Source organism: Castor canadensis, chromosome 16, assembly GCF_047511655.1.
Source record: "Castor canadensis chromosome 16, mCasCan1.hap1v2, whole genome shotgun sequence".
Lineage (NCBI taxonomy): Eukaryota > Metazoa > Chordata > Mammalia > Rodentia > Castoridae > Castor > Castor canadensis.
In genome coordinates, this window is record NC_133401.1 from 30,358,933 (window position 1) to 30,379,705 (window position 20,773).

The 20,773-nt window shown below is 39.4% G+C and overlaps 1 protein-coding gene across 4 annotated transcripts; it reads left to right on the forward strand.

Annotated features, from left to right (window-relative positions):
• The first annotated feature begins 5,189 nt into the window (after positions 1 to 5,189).
• On the forward strand, positions 5,190 to 20,690 carry LOC109690673 (uncharacterized). 4 transcript variants are annotated; one of them, XM_020170134.2, is made up of 5 exons: positions 5,190 to 5,542; positions 7,743 to 7,869; positions 9,499 to 11,203; positions 14,679 to 14,796; positions 15,803 to 20,690. In XM_020170134.2, the coding sequence occupies exons 1-4, from the start codon at positions 5,483 to 5,485 to the stop codon at positions 14,794 to 14,796; spliced, it is 2,010 nt and encodes a 669-aa protein (XP_020025723.2). In that variant the 5' UTR covers positions 5,190 to 5,482; the 3' UTR covers positions 15,803 to 20,690. The 4 variants fall into 4 exon arrangements, with proteins under 4 accessions (XP_020025723.2, XP_073914607.1, XP_020025722.2 ...); XM_074058506.1 differs by having other exon boundaries at positions 16,326 to 20,690; XM_020170133.2 differs by lacking the exon at positions 15,803 to 20,690 and having other exon boundaries at positions 5,191 to 5,542; positions 14,679 to 15,310.
• Positions 20,691 to 20,773: the final 83 nt, after the last annotated feature.

Sequence of the window (20,773 nt, forward strand, 5' to 3'; positions counted from 1 at the left end):
CATGTCCAAGAAAACTCATTGTTTAAAAAAATGTTAAACTATCATTTTTAAGTTTTAAAGGACATGTTTAGAGCCAATAAAAATAGTTATTTTGTCTCTGTTTAAGTAGAAGACCCTGTCTAAAAATAAGAGTTTGTGTCTAGAACGGCTTTAATGCCAGATAGCCACACATGCATAGGAACCATTCTTTAATCGTCTCAGCCTTGGTTATTTTTGAGAGATCTGGCACCAGTGACTCCATTGGAACTTTGATGGCATTCCCACCTTTGTCACCAAATTGCTTGTTTCTGAGCAGTCTCTTCTGAAGATCTGTCTTCCATCCAAGTACTAACCAACTCTGCTTAACTTCCAAGACCAGAAGAAATTAGGCACTTTCAAGGTGATATGGCCTTAGGCTGAAGGCCATATGGTCATCGTCAGGATTTGCTTTTTCCTGGATTTTGTTTGTTTGTTTCGTCTTGGTCCCACCTTGGGAGGGAATAACTAGCATATCAGGTGGGAGTCAGTGCCAACTTAGACCCTTTTGGCCAAATTTAAGCAACAAAGAGGCTTAGAATGAGTGGCTCTTAGGCAGTGGGATTCTAGACAAGGACAATACAAAACAAAATCTAACAAAAGCAGATGTCTAAAAAGCTAACCTTGGTGACACCTAAGTACTTATTAGAGTCATTTTTTATGGATTTGATTATAAATGTCCCAGAAGGATAAGAACTGTAATGACAAAAACTTAAGTCATGGTAAAATTCTGATGGACAATTTAACAACTAACAGAACAGTATATCAGTACCACTAATTTTTTGTTACCGTGTTTAACTAAATTTTATGTTTTAGAAGGCTTGATACACTTGAAGAACATAAATATATTTAATATATAGAAACCAGAAACAGCATCACAGCTCTATAGAGGTTATATATACATATTGGTTTAGTTGTTGCTCTTGAAGTAAAACCTTAGATTTTTTCATCAGTTGGGGGAAAGAACAGTTTTAGTAAACCCAAATAGCCCAGTCACAGACACATATAGGATACCAACACCATTAGAATCACCCAAGACATCAGTTGTTTTACCATGAGGTCATCTAGAAAGTTTTATATAAACTGTTAGAAAAATAAGAGGTATGGAAGAGGCAGAGAGATGGCTCAAACACTAGTACAGAGTTTATTGTTTAGGGAGGAGCCCTGTAGAGGGAGACTCCAGCAAGAGAGCTAGAGCCCATTGCCATACACAGGCTTGGGCTAGATATAAGGGCTAGTGGAAAAGTACCAGGAAGGTCACTAAGGGATATGTTGCTGGGAAACCAAGAAAGATAAGTTATAGTTAGGTCACTGTCTGTCCAACTGTCCTTGGCATCTATACAGAGAGATAAAGATAAGCCATCTGCAAGGGGGAGGAAGCCTAGTCTTAACATGGCTGTCTTCATTGTTAACCCCTGCATAAACCGACTCTTAAATGAACATGACTCAGTTACCTTATTAGTTAAAACCCCCCAAAAAATCACCAGAGAACACAGGTAAATATTTATGGGGACTAAGTGTGGAGTTAGGAAACATAGTGGCCAAGAATCATGGCTCAGATGTTGATAAGGGATCACATCCCAGGTTGTAGACATTTATATATGGTTCATGACATACAGCAAGATCCCACCAACCTGTAGACAATGGAGCCCCCAAAATAACAGGCCCAATCTGGGCATCCCAGGGCAAAAATTCCCTCCATCCAACATGTGGAAGGATTAGGACTAATACCTTCACTCTGTTGAGTCCAATAAAAACTGGAGGTCTTGACTTCCAGTGTAGTGCTTCTTTTTTAGTTTTTTTAATCCTATCTGGAGGGTGTACTTTGGTTTTACATAAGTAAATCTGTCTCAACCCTTATATCAGTGCAGTAGTACTCCCTGTGTTCAGCTGCCTCTTGTTTTTCTGTGTTTTAATAAACTCTTGTCTTGCCAAATTTGTGAATTACCTGTTGCACCAAAAATTCCCTGACAGTTATCTTGACAAAACAAAAACCATTTAAAAACATTTTTTGTAAATGTTACTAAGAACAATACAATATTTCAAAGATAGCCTTCTTGTTATGAGCTTAGAGAATTAAGTTTTTAGTTTAACATCAGTACATTATATTTTGACCCTACAAAAACCTTTAATGTAACTCTTAGGTTTTAGTTGTTAATCACTTACATAAGCATGTATCAGCTCCATCTTTTTATGACAACCTACTCTGTACCTTTATGAAAACTTATTTTGTATCCCCTGGGGGAGCTTGTCTTTATCCTTTTTTTAAAGTTTTTTTTATCCATTTATTAAAAAAAATCATATCTTTCATATTATGTTACTTGTTGAAATTAATTTATAAAAATTTTTAACTTGGAACCTTATATTTGTATGGGAAAAAACAGAAAGAAAGCAACCTTAAAATTATTTTTTGTACAAAAACAATTTATAGAAACTCCATTTGTTAATAGACTCCTGTATTATGAGAGAATTAAATTCCAGATTGTAATTGTGGCAGAATGACACTTATGAAGGTCATTTCTTTACCCAAATTCCAAGATTTTTGTTGCAGGCTGTGGCCCCCCCTTTTCTTTTCTTTTCTTTTTTTTTTTTTAACCTCGGGTCTAAGCCAGAATGTTAATCCCTAATGCCTGCATCTTAGTGAGACCTGTTTGAAATAAGTTTGATAACCTGTTTACTTAAAAAGTAGCAGCAGAACAGAGTAATAATTTTTACATTGATTCTATAATAAGAACCATTCTCAAGATATTTACATATTTATGTGTAAAAATCCTAAGCAGTTTATAACAGAGATCTTTAAAATACCGTTTTTTTGTCCTCTTGAGTATCATATTAACCTTCTAGCAGCATTTAAGAACCATTTTGAAGATGTTTACATACACACACATACTGTGAGCATACCATTAGATGGATGCATAATCTGACCAGCCATTAGCAAGGGAATCGTAATCATCTCATGACTGTCTCAATATCAGACCAAGCTTACTTCACCGACCTTTTGGAACAGTTTTTTTTTTACTTGCAACAATCAAAGTTGCTCCTTTTCTTTTTACCCTTTTAGGTAGATTCTCCCATTTATGCTCCCTAGAAGTAAAGGTTCCAGCAAGTTCAGTAGATCTGGCATGTTTTAATAATCCTAAATTGTTTTCTATTTACTTTTTATTTTTAAGATATAAAAACTCAACTGAAGGAATGTATTAAATCTTTCATCCTTTTCTGTCTCCAAACGTTTCATGACATTTTTTCCTCTTTTTTCCCTCTCTCCACTCTCTTTCTTCACTTTATTTAGGAAGACATCATCCCAATTTTGTTTCCATCCCTCTGCAACATTTCTTTTCTTTCAAGTCAGACCAGATCTTATGTATCAGTGCAAGTCTATCCTTTATGTGTTAATTTTTTAAGAGTTCAGTTAGTGCTGAGCCTCAGTCCTCCTTCAGGATGCCCATTAACTTGCTACCTGAATTGAAATAAATAGCAGTTTGGTTTTTGAAAACCAGTTTTAGCCTTTTGGCTTTTCCCATTCTCCTGGGTGTTAGGGTTTTTTTTTTTTTTTTTTTACAATTACTCTGTAAACTTCATTAATCACAGTTTTATCTAGTGACTCCTCCAGGAGCCATACTACACCAAAAATCAGGCCAAAGGACCTTTAGCTTGTTAGGTGTTAACTACATAGTCTCCATTAAATCCCTTTTTAAAGTTATTAATCATACACTACAAGGGAGTATTTTTACTCTGATTTCCACACATCTCCTCCTGTTACCAGACTGCCAGACAGACACAGAGCAGGAGGGAACACTTCACTCATTTCGCAGCTGGGCTGTGTCTCAGCTTGCATTTTCATATACCCTCATACAGTACCATACTTCCATCCTGCTCCCTGAATGTGACAGACATGGTTTCCCCTGTAAAAAAGGTGGTTACTAGGATGTCCCATTGGGAGGTGATCAAGCTCCATTCTTGCCTCCTGGGACAGGCCTGAATTTGAACCTGGTTTCTTGCCAGTCTAATAAGTATTGCTCCCCTCCCCTTTCTGGTTCTTGCATCTCACTGGGTTCCATTGTGCATCCGTGGCCCTCACCCAACTTGCCAGGAGGATGAATCCCCCTCTGGATCAAGCTGTCCATTGCCTCCTGGTGGGATCTCCTCCTGGCGGTCCTGGGATATGCACCTTGGTGACAAGGGAGGTGATAACTCACCATCTGCTCAATCCTGGATGAGCCCACAGGAAATGTTGAGGGAGTTTGCTAGCTGAGATATGGGACTCTTGAGGCAACTAGCAGGAAACAATGTTTTATTGTGCAAGCACAGACTCAGCAAACTCATGTCCAAAGACTGAGCCCCGAAATAAAGGGGTCTCACCTTATATACCCTTGCAAGCAGGTTACAGAAGCAAAAAGCAAGATCTAATTCATATATGGTTATATTTAATTTTATTGGCTACTTTATGCTACTGCTATGTGACTTTCCCCTTCCTGGTGCTACGTGACCTTTCTCGTGTTCAGATTTCTCAGGTTTTCTCTCTCTGCTATGTCATCCCTACCTCCCTGCTACTTTTTCAGGACTCAGGCCTAGTTTGTTTTTTTCTGATGCTCCTCCCTGCTACAGAATGACATAATGTCATTCTTCCTTATGGCTGAATTATACTCCTTTCATCTGTAGGTGGTTACTGGGGCTGATTCCATAACTTGGCTGTTGGGAATAGGGTTGTAATAAACGTGGGGTGCAGTTGTCTCTATGTACATTGTGTACTTCTTCTGCAGGATCATATGGTAGCTCTCTTTTTAGTGCTGTGGAGGAACCTCCATACCAAATTCCATAGCAATTGCACTAGTTTACAGTCCCACCAACAGTGAATGACCGTCCCTATATCCCTCAATCCTCACTAGGATTTGTTGTTTTCTTGATTATAATCATTCTATTATCTGTTCTGCCATCTCAATGGATGTTTTGCTTTACCTACTGGCGATCTCTGAGGTGTGCCACTGTCTGAAATGACCAAAGAAATTTGAGTGTGTCCCTTCTAACGGGAGATTGGTGGTCCAAGCTTATTTCCTCTACCCTTTTTTCCCTCTATGTCTCGGGGTGGTGCCCTTGGCATATGGCTGACCCGGCAGGAACTACATCACCCAGAATGTGTGCAAGGCGCATGGCCAAGGGGCGGGACTTCCGGAGCGGCCATTTTGACGTAAGCCTGCGCCGGAAGTCTCCGCACAGGCCGTGACGGTTGCTGTTTCATCTTTGGAACTTTACGGTGGAGGACAAGACCTTTCTCCGCGCGCGTGTGTGACGACCCGTGACGTCCGTCCTGGATTGGGCGGACTAGCGCGGCGGACCTGCAACCTTCCCGAGCTCTGGGCACCTTGCCGTCTGTTCTCGTCGCGTCTGGATCCGGTGCCGTTTCCCCACCCAGCAGGCCCAGGCGTCCAGTGCGACCGCCACGGCGGGGTCACCCTGCGCCGATCCCGCCATGCCCCACAGCGACCCGGATCCGCACACGGCGGCGACTGCGCTGATGGACCCGGCTCAGGTGAATAGAAGTTCCCCCAGGCCCTCGCCCGCACGTGGAGACTGCGGTGTCCTGGACCCCGGACCCTCGTCGCCTCCTCCCGAGTTTACAACCGTGTGGGGGGGTGGGTCGGAGGGGGACGGTCACTGGGTGGTCACTTGGCTGTCAGTGTGGAGACGGTTCTATTCTCAGGATCAACGGCGTGAGCCATGGATGGGTTTGCAAGGCTCCAGAGCCAGCGTGGACAGGTGCTTGGACAGGACAGTTGCGGTGGATTTTGGAGCCGCGGAGAGTAGGAGTCAATTATGAGAAAGCAAAGATTTATTAGGACGCCATTAAGAGAAGAGGCAAATGGCGCGAGAGCGGGCGCTCCACAAAGGAGTTAGTGCGCTGAGACACAGTTTAGAGTAAGTTTGTATCTTAAGTTAGGCCACTTTTTTTTTTTTTTGTGGTGCTGTGGCTTGAAGTTAGGGCCTCCACCTTGAGCCGCTCCTCCAGCCTGCCCCCCCACCCCCATTTTTGTGAAGGTTTTTTTTTTTTTGAGATAGGGTCTGGGGAACTGTTTGCCCCGGCTTGCTTCAAACAGCCATTTGAGGCTGGTGGGAAGCCATGGAAGGCTTAGTACTGAGATGGAGGAGCTGTGGCTCAGGTCTGAGTGGCATTCTTGCTGCGGAGTGGGTAGCAAAGGAAACATGGAGGTGAGCAGGAGAACCAGGGTAGGGTGTACTGTAGTGGTGCAGATCAGTGTTGACGGTGGGTAGGCTATGGTGGTGGCAGTGGAGGTTAGAGAGACCTCTGTGTTTTATATGTTTCTTAATAGGCTGATAAGGTTTTCTCAGGGACTTTGATGTCCTTGGTTTCGTGGATTATCCTTCTATCTGCAGTTCAGTCTAGGGGATCTGTAGGAGAGGCGGGGTCAATTGTAGTTCGGTGTCCTGAATCCAGACCAGGTGTTATATGGAGAGGGTCCGAGTACTGAGGAGCAATGGGGTGAGAACTGGAAGGGTTTATTAACCCCAGGATCTGCGATATGGAAATGCTTGGAGATAAGATTGAGTTAGCAGTGCTTAAGGAACCACAGTTCTTAACTATGTCTGTTGGGCATGGACAGTATGGGTAGGAGTCAGGCAGGAAGGGCAGGTTGGAAAACTAGGCCTTTGTTTTGAGAGTGGTAAAACCATGGAAGATTTGGAAGGTGGAGGAGGGATGATTTGTCTCAGGTTTTAACAGGCTTACTGTACTTTTCAGGCTGAGTACAGCATGTATGTATGACAACTAGTCTACTGCAATATTGTTGATGGAGTTTGACCCAGAGGAGTAGCTGTGGACGTGAGAGAAATTGGTGAATTTAATATTTGTTTTGAAGTAGGGTGACAGGGTAGTGACTTGTAGGGTGAATGAGAGAAAGGAAGGATTCATGAATGTTCCCCAGGGTTTAATTTGCTTTTTTTCTTTAAATGGAATAATGTTGTCAGAAAAAAGAAAAGAAAAAGAATGATGGAAGACCATCAACTAGGATGTTGAAATTCCTGGCAGGAGTGAATTTAGTGGTCATATCAGGAATGAGGTCATGTTTAGTTTCAGAAGGTCCAGAGTCCCCGTAGATGAGGCATCAAGCTGCACATGCAGATTTTTCGTTGTGGAGAGGGTTATATTGAAGATATTCAATTTATGAGGGCCAGTGTGCAGAACTGTGCATGTTATGAAGACAGGCAAATGTGAAGAGTTGCATGTGTGGGATGCCATTGAGATGCTATGATATGTGCCAGGAAGATGGTGGTGGTGGGATTACCAAATGCAAGGAAGGTATGATCCTAACAGTGATGCTCATGTTAGGAGCAGCATGAGCTATAATCTTACGGCTCTAGTGTTGGTGATTTCTGTGAGAAGGCCGAGCTGAGATTTACTTGTGTTCAGAAGGTATGGTGTGGACAAACCAGGAGAACTGATTGGCAGGAGAGTGTTTGGGATCCTTCATACCAGTCCTAGTGTTTAGACAACATCTATGCACACTCCCCTGGTTCTGCTCTGGGCTGTACACCGTGGTGAGAGTGACCTGCAGAGTGCAGTAATTAGTGGTCCCAAGGCCTGGTATGTCCTCTTGAGTTGGGAGGCCTGGGGAAGAGAGGGACTAAAGGCTGTATGTATGTGAGTGAATAATCTGGGGGATGGTGTCTTTGAGAGGTGCTGCCTATGGACTTAATTATCCCTATCATGCTAGGGCTATGTGACATTTGAAGATGTGTTCATGCACTTTTCCTGGGAAGAGTGGGAACTTCTTGATGAAACTCAAAGATTCTTGTACCTTGATGTGATGCTGGAGAACTTTGCACTTGTGACCATACCAGGTAAGACTGAGTTATTTATTTCTGCATGACAAATTATCCTCAAATTTAATGGCTTAAAACACTAAAAGGTATCTGTCTCATTTTCACTGCCTTAGGGTTCTGATCACAGCTCATGTGTATGCTCTTGGCTCAGAGTCTCTCATGAGGTTTCAGTCAATCTGTCATCAAAACTGTGGTATCATTTGAAGGCCAGTCATGGGAAGAGTCCAATCCCAAGCTTGAGTGAGAGCATTATTTCCTTCTGGGTGTTAGATAGAGGCCTCTCTTTGTGTACCTCATAACATGGAAGTTACTTATATTTGAGCAAGTGAGCAAGGGATAGTGCCCAGAGTGGAAACCAAGATAGTATCATGATCTCTTAAGTGACATTCTATCAATTTTGTCCCATCCTCTTCCTTATAATTGAAGCAGTCAGTCAGTCAATCCTGTAAAGAAAGAAAGAGGCTGACATGAGGATCAGAGTAACAGGCAGGAGGAGTTGCTCATGGCCATCTATGAGACTACAGGCCTTTCCTCCTATCCCAGTGTGCTTGATGAGTTTGATTGTCTCTTAGGTACTTTTCTTTCTGCCCAGCCAGATCTGTGCCTCTTTTCCTTCTCAAGTATCCAGAGTGGCTGCTACTTTCCGGGTTGTGCTTTGAGCAGTGTTCTCTTCCTTGCTTTGAGCAGTGTCCTCTTGCTTGCAGAGCATAGATTAACCACCCACTTCCCCAAATCCTTGCAAGAAGTAGCTGGCGGGTTCTCAGTCACTGTATGCATTCTACACAGGCTAGACACTCACTGGACCTTATTCACCCTCTCACTGATATTGGCAAGAGCCTGAGTTGGCCTGAAATTAGAGATACTAACGCGGACTTGGGGCTGCTCTGCAAAATCTCTGCTGGGAATTTTTTTCTTCAATATGTTGTTTTTTCTTCTCTAGTATATGCCACCTGGATGACTCACTTGCCTTTCGTTTTCCTCAGACTTTCTTCCTCTAGCTTCCATGTCATTGCCTAGTTGGAGAAGGGTAGAAAGCTCTGGGGTCTGACAGAGATTACTTTGGCCACAGTAAGGGAGGCCTGGTGAAGGCCTGGCTGAGTAAATGGGAGTTGGGGGAGGTATGGTGTTAGTACTGGATTCAAATCAAACAGTCATCCTTTTTCTGTCCAGCCATGTTTTGTTGCCAAGGACCAGAATGATACTTCATTTATCCTTTACCTAATTCTTATCACCTTGCTCACTAGTCATTTTTTTCCTGTCTTCCATCCCTTGGCCATTTCCTCACCTTTTTGACCTTCATATCTCTCTTTCTGTCCTCTGCTTCCTATGTAGTGCTTAGAAAAATGCTTCCTTAACATGATGAATTGTGTACTTGGAAATCCTTGAGAAACAGCTACTTGCTTGGAGTCACATTTTTTGGAGAACTGCACACACCCTTGTGCATAGAGCACAATGCCATACTGAAATCCTTTTGCACAGGAGTAAATTAGGAGTCTTCTATGTATCCTTAGGGATACTCCATTCTATGATGTGTAGTGGCCCCTGTACTGACCTGGCTCACTTGTCATTCCAACAAACTAATAGTGATGAGACTGCTGCTTCTCACCAAAGTTGAAATGCTCCTCACTAGAATGTCTTTGTTTCCAGGTTGTTGGTGTGAAACAGATAATGAGGAGGCACTTTCTGAGCAGAGCATTTCCATGGAAGAAGTGTCACAGACCATAGCTAAAGAGTCAGGTCTATTGATCCAGAACACCCAACAACATGAGATGTGTGACCCACTCTTGAAAGACATTTTGTACCTGGCTGAACACCAGAAATCATATCCTATGGAGAAACTGCACAGATGTATTGAGTTATGTAGGAGAGGATTCTCTGTGAGTGCAGCATTTCCCCAGCACCAAAAGAAATGTGGAGGGAATCTCTTCAGAGGGAATGATGGAAGGACCTCATTTGTGAAGAGCTATACAGGCCACAGGTTAGAGACACCTTATACATGCAAGGAAGAAAGCGTGGACATGCCAGACAGCCATGGCCTCTTCCAGCACCTGACCACACACAATGTGGTGAGTCCTCATAAAAGAACTGAGCACATAGATTCTCTCCCACACAGCTCCAGTCTCTGGAAACAGCAAGGAGACCATGGTGGGCAAATTAATGCGAATTACAGTGATGATGGGAAAATATTCCTGAACACCTTTCCTCATCTTGACCACCAGATAACTCATTCTAAGTTGAAACACTATAGATGCCTACCAGGTGGAAATGTACTCAAGGGGAAGTCTTCTCTTTTTAGTGACAGTAAAATTCACAGTGGAGAAAAGTCTCATGTGTGTAAGGAATGTGGAAAGGCCTTCACTCACCTGTCCCTCCTAAAAATGCACCAGAAATATCACACTGGAGAAACATGTTACACATGCTGTGAATGTGGAAGGACGTTCAGCTGCAAACATACACTTGTTCAACACCAGAGAGTCCACACCGGAGAAAAGCCCTTTAAATGCAGTGCATGTGGGAAGACCTTCAACCGCAGAGATAAGCTTATTGAGCACCACAGAATTCACACAGGAGAAAGGCCCTTTAAATGCAGTGAATGTGGGAAAACCTTCAGCCATCGTGACACATTTGCTCACCACCAAAGATTTCATTCCGGAGAAAGGCCTTACAAGTGTAGTGAATGTGGGAAATCCTTTAGCCAAAGTTCCTACCTTAATGAGCACAAGAGGATTCATACTGGGGCAAGACCTTTTGGATGCACTGAATGTGGGAAATCCTTCAGTCGTAAATCTAGCCTCCTTAAACATCAGAGAGTTCATACAGGGACAAGGTCTTACAAATGTAACAAATGTGGGAAAGCCTTTAGCTTCAAAGATATCCTTATTCAGCATCAGATCATTCACACTGACGCAAGGCCTTATTCATGCAGTCAGTGTGGGAAGGCCTTTAACCATAAAGGTTCACTTGCCAAGCATCAGAAAATCCACAGTGGTGAAATGCCTTATGAGTGTGGTGAATGTGGAAAGTTATGTAGATATCAGTCCAACCTTATTGCACATCAGAGAGTTCATACCAAATCAAAGCCTTATGAGTGCAATGAATGTGGGAAACACTTTGCCTATAATTCAAGCCTCACCGTACACAAGAGAGTTCACACTGGAGCAAGGCCCTTTGTGTGCAGTGAATGTGGGAAAACCTACACTAGTAGCTCCCACCTTGTCCAACACAAGAAAGTTCACACTGGAGCAAGACCTTATGAGTGCAAAGAATGTGGAAAGGCCTTTGTTTATAAGACATGCCTCCATCAACATCAAAAAGTTCATTCTTCAGAAACACTATCAGGGAAACAGATGAGGTGAGGCCTTTTATAGTGAGCAAACTTCAGTTGACACGTAAGAACTTCTATTATTGAAAAAAATTTTGAATATAAATAATAGAGAATCTGTGGGCAGAGGAAACGTCTCTTTGAGCCTCTGCCCATATATATTTTAAGAAAATCTCCATTTGCATCATCTTTCTGTGAAAAGATTTTCTAAATTGTCACTTGTCTTTTTAAGAGTCATGTTTGAAATTGACCCAGCCTATTGTCTTGTACGTCTGAGAATTCATCTGTACGAGAGGTCAAGTATTACAGTACTCACACAAAAACCTTAGGCATATCTTTCTTCTCAGGGATAGCTTTTAGAAGGAGGAGGAGATACAGAAAAAAGAAAGACATGAAAGCATGGCTTTTAGATGACTGTGACAGCCACTCTTTGGGGAGAGTGGGTGTTGCTTCTGAAACAAAGGGCCTTGTGCTCTTTTTTTTTTTTTGTGTATTCATTGCTGTGCAGTGTCAGGATGGTTAGACAAATGGGGGAATGTTTGAAGACATTTACTGAAAGCCTTTTTTGTTCTTCAGTCTTTGTTCTACTCTTGATCAGGATCAATAGTCTATTAGAAGAAACGTGGAGACTTGAGTTATAAAATACTTTTATATTTAAGAATATACAGTTTTACATATGAATGCAGTTAGGATTCTTTGTTTTTAACATCAAACAATTTTTAAGCACCTGACACTCATGCTTGTACTTGTTCTCAGTCTTTTTGCTTGTTTTTTCTTTTTGTTTCCTGTGGGCAAGGTTATGCTGGTATGACTCTGTGAAGCATAATCCATGTGAGTCCTAATTCTTCCCTCTGATTGACCTCTCATCTTCTTTACCACTCCTTAAATAGGCTTTCTACAGTTTCCTACAGGTTGATCTCAGGAATTTCCTTTTTCCTTTTCCCGTCTTTCTGTGGCCCTGTGGATTGAACATGGTAGGCAGATTCCAACAATTTTCCTACCTGAACAAATTTCTAGAGTTTGAATAAGAGCCAAAACAATTAAATGTAGCTAAACTAAATTAAAGTTTCAGGATAAACTCAGAAAAATAAACATGGAGAACGAATATCATTTTTAATCCTATAAAAGAGTGTGTGAGATTCACTGTACTGCAAATGTAACTTTAACAGGTGATTCTGTCTGTGCATGTACAAGAGTTTGTCATTTTACAATCGTTACCACTGGCCTGCTCACAAAGACTGAACAGTTAATGCTCTTGTCACTGTTGTAGTTTGGGTCTGAAGTGCCTTCCAACAACTCCTGTTGTAAAGGTTTGTCCTGAGGTAGTTGCTATTCAGTGGTGGTGAAACTTTTAAGAGATGAGTGTTGTAGGAAGTCTCTAAATAACTGTGTGCATTGCTTGAAGTAGACCGTCTGGCCCTGGGTGCTGCCTTGCTCACTGTATTGCTTTATGCCTCATAATCTGGTGAGTGGCTTTTCTTTGCCACATGTTCCCATCATGCTGTGTGCCTCTCAACAGGACAAAAAACCACAGGGCCAGCCAATCATGGGGTGGCATTTCCAAAACTGAGCCAAAATAAACCTTTACCTTTACAAGTTGATTGTTTCAGGTATTTTGTTATAGTGATGGAAACCTAATATAGTCAGGGTATTTTGGAATTTCTCCTTTGGTGTTTTTTGGAGCCTAGTGTTTGAATTACATGTCATAATATTACCTCTTGTTAAAAATTTATTGCAAAGAAAGCTATGAGAATGATTATGTATTCATGTTGAATTCTTCGCAGAGCCTTTTGAATGACTACATGTATAGTTTAACATTGTCATTGAGGGGAAAGTTGTTTTTGTGGCATTGATCCATGTCATTATTGTAAGGCACTTTGTCCTTTTCATGTCATGTCTTAGAACTCTTCACCGAGGCTTAGGTCCTGAATATTTTCTCCTATATTTAAAAGCTTTATAGTTTAACTTTTACATTTGAATCTCTGATCCATATTAATTTTTATATTACCATATGGGGCTGAGGTTGAGTCTCTGTTGTTGTTGCTTAGCTTATGAATGTTTACTCGTTCTAACACATTTATCCCAGAGGCCATCCAACCTTACTAATCGTTTTTCCTCTTAGTCTAAAGTCAGTGGGGGCATACTGATTTTGGTCTATCTCTGTGTTATCTTGTGATTTTTTTCAGGGGAGTATTACGGAGTTTGAACTCAGGGCATTGCATTTGCCAGGAAAGCACTCTTCCACTTGAGCTAACACCCAGTCCTTGATCTTGTTTTTTTATTTTTATTTTTTCAATACTGTGGCTTGAACTCAGGGCCTACACCTTGAGCCACTCCACCAGCACTTTTTTTGTGTTAGGTGTTTTTGAGATAGTTTGCCTGGGCTGGCTTCTGGATCACCTGGGCAGTGATCCTCCTGATCTCTGCCTCCTGAGAAGCTAGGATTATAGACATGTGCCACTGGCACCTGCTTGATCTTGTTCTTTATATTATTTTATTGGTAGAGGTCTAAACTTTAGTTAATATCATGCTGTCTTTTAATATAGCTATCTATTAAATTTTGAAATTGAGTAAAGTGATTCTACCCTTTTTGTTATTTTAAAAGTTTATTAGTTTTCTACACAAATGTTTTCATTATGGGTTTCCAAGTAAATTCTGTCAATGTATTCACAAAACATCTTGGGTTTTTATAGAATTGCCCTGAAAATATACAGTGAGTATTTTGAGACGAATTTTACTGTGTTGAGTTTTCCTGTCTGTGAACCCAAGGTGTGTCACTATTTATTTAGATCCTCTTCATTAATTTTATAAGTGTTTTATAAATTTAAATTTCTCCTTGTAAATGCTAGTCACATTTTTTGTTATATTTTTATCTGGGAATAAATTGAGGGGCATTATGCATGCCATTTTACACATAATTTGTTTAATGAGACTAATTTGAGTTTTCACAAGATATTTTTAGTTTAAAGAGGGATCATTTTTCCATGTTGATTGCTAAACTCTCTTATTAGATCTAGCAGTATTTTAAATAACTGAGAGCTTTCTTCATGAAAATAGTATTATTGGCAAATACAAAACACCTTACTGCTTCCTTTTTCCTATTCTATATCTATCCTATTTCCTTTTGTGTCTATATTGAACCAGTTATAACTTATATTATGAGTAACTTGACAAAATTTACTTGTCTTGTTCTTGATATTTGGGGGAAAGCATTTGATATTAACCATTAAATATGATAGTTGTAGGTTTTTATGTAAATGTTCTTTATCTAGTTTAGAAAGTTCATTAGTACCTTGCTGAGAGCTTTTTATTGTAAATGGGTATTCAAATTAGGTAACTCTTCTATATACTATTGATATGATGGATTGTTCTGACTGAATTTTGAAAGATGAACCAGCCTTACATTGCTGCAATGAACCCCTCCGTGTCATAGAGTATATTCATGTCGTTTGCTAATACTTTAAGTACTTTTGTATCTGAAATCACAAGTGTTCTCTTTTGCCAGATCTAAAGATGAAGCTGCCACCAAAATACTGGCAGGGCCACAACCTCAAAAGACTGCTTCAAAGACTCCTGAAGTTTGGCTCCTTGGAATTCTGAAGAGTGGAGCAGCAGACACTTAGGTGATAAGTTCAAAGCATTTACTGCCAGCACTAACATTCAGAGAGGGCTTCACTTTGGGTACTCTTACACTAAAATACATGTACACAAAAATGTGTCACAACTTCATAATAACCAAGAATTGGCAATCATTAAAATGACAGTCATCTATGAGATACTTAGGTAAATTGTGGAAGCCCTTAAGTGAATGAAAACATGGAGACTTAAACTTGTGCTTTCATGTACCAAGATGAATTAATTTCCTGGGAAAAAAATAATCCATTTGAGGCCAACACAGGCCTTAACCTGCCCAAACTTTGGTGTTGCTATTTGCCTCATTAAACAAAGTGGAATTTTTTTCTTCTGAAAAAACAAAATCATTGTCTTTGAAAAATTCTACTACATAGTTGGTTTGGTATTTCCATGGAATATAAGGGAATGCATGGTAGCCTCATGAGTCTAGAGCTTTGATTGAAGTCAGGAGTGATGACAGTGGTTGTGATTAGAATATCCAGAATAAAGCAGTTTCTTCCAGAACTTATTGTGAATTAAGTGTTGGTTTTATGACAATCAGAATTGCATTATTTATCAATAATTAAAAATTATAGTCCCTTCTCCAAATAAATCCTTCAGTGACAACGACATGTCAGACTTAAAACACTTACTATAGAACTGAATTGACAAGGTCATTACCAGGCAAGTCTAATATATTGTACATGATAAAGGACAGGATGCTGGTCACATTTGTGCAATATGAGGTTAGTGCCTGTAAAGCTAGTGGGGGAATCTTTCCCTTTGCATGGTTAGGGATTACAAGGGAATCTTGTAGGAAGTCTTCAAGCTGTGTACAGAAGATTTTGTCTACTGAATGTGTTTGACGTATGCATATATAAAAAAGATAAACTAAGACACACCCCCAAATTAAAAGGGGTAAAAAAATTTTAGTATGCTGTGCACAAGTGGATTGGAAATTTCATCCTACTTTTGAGAAAATGTTCAGCTGAGTTTTTTTCTTAATGTTCTTCACAGGTTGGACCCTTACTTGTGTTCCATGGCTAGTAGCCACTGTGTTTTCTTCTGATGTGAGCTTAATATGAATGGGACAACATAGTATGCTTTTTATTACTGGAAAAATTATCCTATTTGAAAAGGTCTTTGCTATGCATGCATTTCTGCTTATCATTTGTTTATGATAAGTGCATTAAATGGTATTCTTTTAGAATCCATTAACAATCTCATGAAAATATGTAGAGATGGCATTTTATATAATATACATATATATAATGCATACACACATATCTATATCTATATTTATATCTATATCTAATATAATATACATATATATAATGCATACACACATATTTATATCTATATTTATATCTATATCTATCCATATAAATTGTTTTCAGAACTAGGAATTGAACTCAGGGCCTCATGCATGCATGCTAGACAAGAACTCTACCACTGGAGCCATACTCCCACCCCTACTTAAAGTATAAATGACTCTTCATAATAAGTATCCTATAATAATTTTTAAACAACTAAATTATAGGTTGAGTAATAGAGTGTAAGCATGTTAAAGGACCATGGGGACTGCATGGAATGATGAGGAAATTATTGGGCAGCAAAGTCAGGTGAGTATCCCAGGCCCATACTCTTAAGATTAGGGTTGAACCCATCTCTTCCTCCTAATTTGTGAAAATACTGCCTATAATAGCACTCACAAAAGGCCTATCAAATTGTCATTAGGGATATCGTTACTACTTTATTAGTGCTATTTTTCAAGACAGGGTATCCTGTCTTGAATACATTATTGTATCCTAGGCTGGCCTCAAACTTGGGATCCCCCTGCCTCAGCTTCCCAAGTGCTGGAACTATAAGGCCTGCTAGGGATTATATTTTGCAAAGGTAATATTCTCCAATTTTGAGTATCTTTGCTTAATGTATGGGATTTTATTTTGCAAAGACACTAAGAACCTTTCAGGTATTTCTATTATTGATCCTTATACTGATTACATTCTCTTTTATTTCATTTTATAGAAGTTAAACAGCTTTCTTATGGTCTTATGTATTGTCAGTTTTGTCTATACTAAGTGTGTGCTAAAAGCAATGATTGTGCAATTTTATCAAATATATATATGTGTATATATATATATATATATATATATATATATATATATATATGTATGTGTGTGTGTGTATATATATTTCTTTTCAAGAGCAAGTAAAACCTCAGTCCTGTAGCTGGAGCACTGGAACTTTATTCCCCATACTGTATTTATATCCCAGAAGGCCTCTTTGCTGTTGCCATGGAGAACACAGTAAGTACAGATGTGTTATCCCATACAGGGCCTAAAGTACATTACCCAGAATCCCATGCCCTTGCTCATCTACACAAAAGCTCAGCCAATGGTTGTCTATGACTGGATCACTTTCTGCAGTGGCAAGACTGTGCTTCTGTGTAACTGTTTATTCAGTCTGCTCATAGGTGAAGGGAGAATCCAAAGCTACCTATTCTGCCATCTTGCTGATGTCATTTTATTTGAGAGTTTTTAAAGTTTGATTTAAAAATGGGAAACAACCCCGGCCCCTCAATAACGAAGACATTCTTCCTGTCAATTTAACCATCCTGTACAGTGATGTTTCCTCAGTCTTGGGCTACTGATTCTTCTTCCCACGTGAGCCCCAATCCTTTCTTCTGTTTTTTTTTTCTTTCACTTTTGAAATCTTCTCTTGAGGGTCTTCTCTGAGTCTTCAATTTTTCTCCGTCGGTTAAATTTGGACTAAAACAAATCTAATAAAACACATAGTCAAATTCATGATAGACCGTAAAAGCAAACATGGATAAGGAATCTCATTGTTTACTTTCCCAAGATTGTGTAGCTATAAACTAAAGTGACTGGCCCTAGGCAGAGTATCCCTGGGGCATTAAAGGTCACTGTGGGGATATCTGAGGGCAGAGCCGGGGACTTTATTAGCCCAGCTGAGTTGCTGGTCAGACAGGCTTCTTGGAGGTGAAATCTATAGTGATCTTAGCTGAAAGGCAAAGATATGGGTTTTGTTTTTATGGTAGTACTGGGGTTTGAACTCACAGCCTTGTGCTTCCTAGGCAGGTATTCTACCACTTGAAACATATGCAGACCAAAGGAGGTGAAATCTTAAGCATGCAAGAGACACTGATATCCCAGTGGAGACGCTCATGTATACAGGACTTCAGGGAGAGCCAGAGGGGCAGTCAGATAGCCCCTCGGTTTAGGGTGATGGGACTAGAGAAAAAAGAACTGGATATAGTATGGACACACTGGTCATGTAACTCAGAGGTAGATGAACAGGGCATACATGGAATTTACCCAGGCCAGCTCAGAATATATAACACCTTACAGGAATCCCATAAGTCTATAAATAGATGTGCACACTCACGCACACAGAGGCACAAAATCCTACGCAGACATACAGATATGTAATAACACATAAACCAAAGGTAGAGGAGGTATATTTTATGGGTGTAGATTCATGATCACAGGTACAGGACACCCAGACACTTAAAAGTTCCATACATACCAGCAACAGTGCTCACAGGGATGTGCACCCATTGGCACAAGCAAACACACAATACAAATAGCTCCTGGACACATGAATAGATTAACCCATTGATCTCAAACATAACAGAAAAATGTATATTGAGAGAAGTGTGCATGTATAAATCCAAAGGTGAGCACATTGACAGAGTAATTCATGGATGCAGATGTATAAATGGTTGTAGTGTATAGATACACTTACCCACAGATCAACTTACATGCAATAGATCTCACATGCAAACATATCAATACAGGTGTTTCTTAATACAGATAATCATATTGGTACCAATATGCATTGTAAATCAGTAAATTATAAAGTATACTATGTAAAGGATACATATCACAAATTGTATAAATGATCATAATACTGTATACAATGTCCTCATATAATCCACATAGGTAATTGATTCTCATTGAATACTTTCATTAATGCTCTTTAATAGTAAAACTCACCATATTGATATTACCAATAATCTACTTCCTGGTGTACACTGGGTAGAAATAAAGGCATTTTCTCCATAATATATGCACATGGAGGTTTAAACAATTTTATATTCTGATAACCCAGAACTTGAAACCACTCACCCAATCATCAATGTGATTTTTTTGTGGTACTGGGATTTGAACTCAGGACCTCATGCTTGCTAGGCAGGTGCTCTACCACTTGAACCACTCTGCCAGCCCCTCAATCAGATATTTTTAAATGACATAGTCACAAAACTAAAGTATTGCAATTAAAACCACTGCTTCATTGCAACACCACCAATGAATGTCATAGATGAGGACACTGAATAACAGTGATGTCAGTCAGACACAAAGGAGTATATGCTATAGATTTCCATAGATAAGTGAAAGAATACATGAGAACTAAGTAGGTGGGGGATGCTGTAAGTTTTCTGCATTTTTGTATGAATGGGGATTATATGGAGATCAATAATATAAAATTTCTTCAAAGTCCTGCACTCAAGATTTGTACATTTTAGTTTATTGAAATTCACATGAACAAACAGGCCAAAAAGATAAATCTTAACATATAAATATCAATGCAACACTCCACAACTAAAAAAATAGCACATAGCAACATTAGAATTTGATTTTGAATTTCACAAAAGGATACTCTTATATTACAATTCAGAGAGTACTTTTGTGCAGAATTTTGCTTTACTCTTTCTCTTTTTTAACGTATAGTTTGGCATCTGTGTATCACCAATTATATATATTCTTGGTTTTTATTGTTATTTTGGCAATGCTTGGGATCTAACTCATGGCTTCCCATATGCTAGGCCATTGCTGTATGACTGACCTATACTCCTAATCCCTAAAAAATTTGTTTTTACTTTTTAATTGTTGTCTGAGAATCGTACCCAGTGCATCCTGCAGGTCGACAAGCACTCTTATCAGTTAAGTATTTCCCTAGTCCTAAATAGTTTGTTTTTTTCTTTTCTCCCATGTTGGATAGATTCATGGCCTCACATATGGTAGGCAACTTTTATACTACTGAGCTACAGGCTCAGTCCTAATAAGATATGTATATTGCCTGGTTGAAATTTATGTGTATGAAATAATTTTTCTAGTGTGATATTTTTGCCAAAGATTTAATACAGTATTCTGAGATGTATATATTTATTCATAATAATGAATTCACCATTACTCTCAGATAAAATGATTATTCAGCAAAATAAATTACACAGTTTGCCTTCACGCTGCCTGGGCTGTTGAGTATTTCATAGCAGATTTTTTTTTGTATATTCCATATATTTCTGTTGTTGATTGATACATTGATTGCTTCCTACGTCACTTCATCCTATACAAATTGAAGATGGTACTCCTATTGTCATGTTCAGCTCTATACAATTCAGTCTTACTAAATATAAGCATCCTGTATTTGTATGCATGCATACCTATCAGGCAAGTGTTATCAGTTCTGGCGTGGGAATTTACTAGAACTTTTAACAGTTTTATATTGGCTCTTTCTACTAATTACCGAGATGGCTGATATTAAAATGCTCCTTATATCTAGATTAATCTTTTCATTCTTTTGCTATGAAACCATTTCTTCATGTAATTTGTGTCATAGACATTACATACACAATTTAGAATACACTATCTTGCTCTGTTTTCCTGGGTTTTTTGCTATTTTCTGGTGTAAATACTTATTTTTACATGTTAATTCTTGTCTAAATATTTTAATAATTGTAGTGAGTTTATTTTCCCTAAACTTTCCTTCCACCAGATACTTCTGTAATGTTATATTTGAGACGTGTCTGTTTTATCTGTAAGATTGTTAGAAATTTTCAACACATTAAAATTACTGACTGCTCATTTGAGCACCTACTCTATACACATTTCAAGAGATACTTGTTATGTTTGGGTTTGAATTCATCCTTGGGGTGTGTGTATGCTTTTCTTTGCCCTAGTCATG

What these genes read in the sequence shown, in the direction of transcription:
- LOC109690673 (XM_020170134.2), top strand. Translation starts at nt 5,483, where the DNA reads ATGCCCCACAGCGACCCGGATCCGCACACGGCGGCGACTGCGCTGATG. An exon ending in CGCTGATGGACCCGGCTCAG is followed by an intron (nt 5,543 to 7,742) that starts GTGAATAGAAGT and finishes CTATCATGCTAG; the next exon opens with GGCTATGTGACATTTGAAGA. An exon ending in CTATCAGGGAAACAGATGAG is followed by an intron (nt 11,204 to 14,678) that starts GTGAGGCCTTTT and finishes CTCTTTTGCCAG; the next exon opens with ATCTAAAGATGAAGCTGCCA.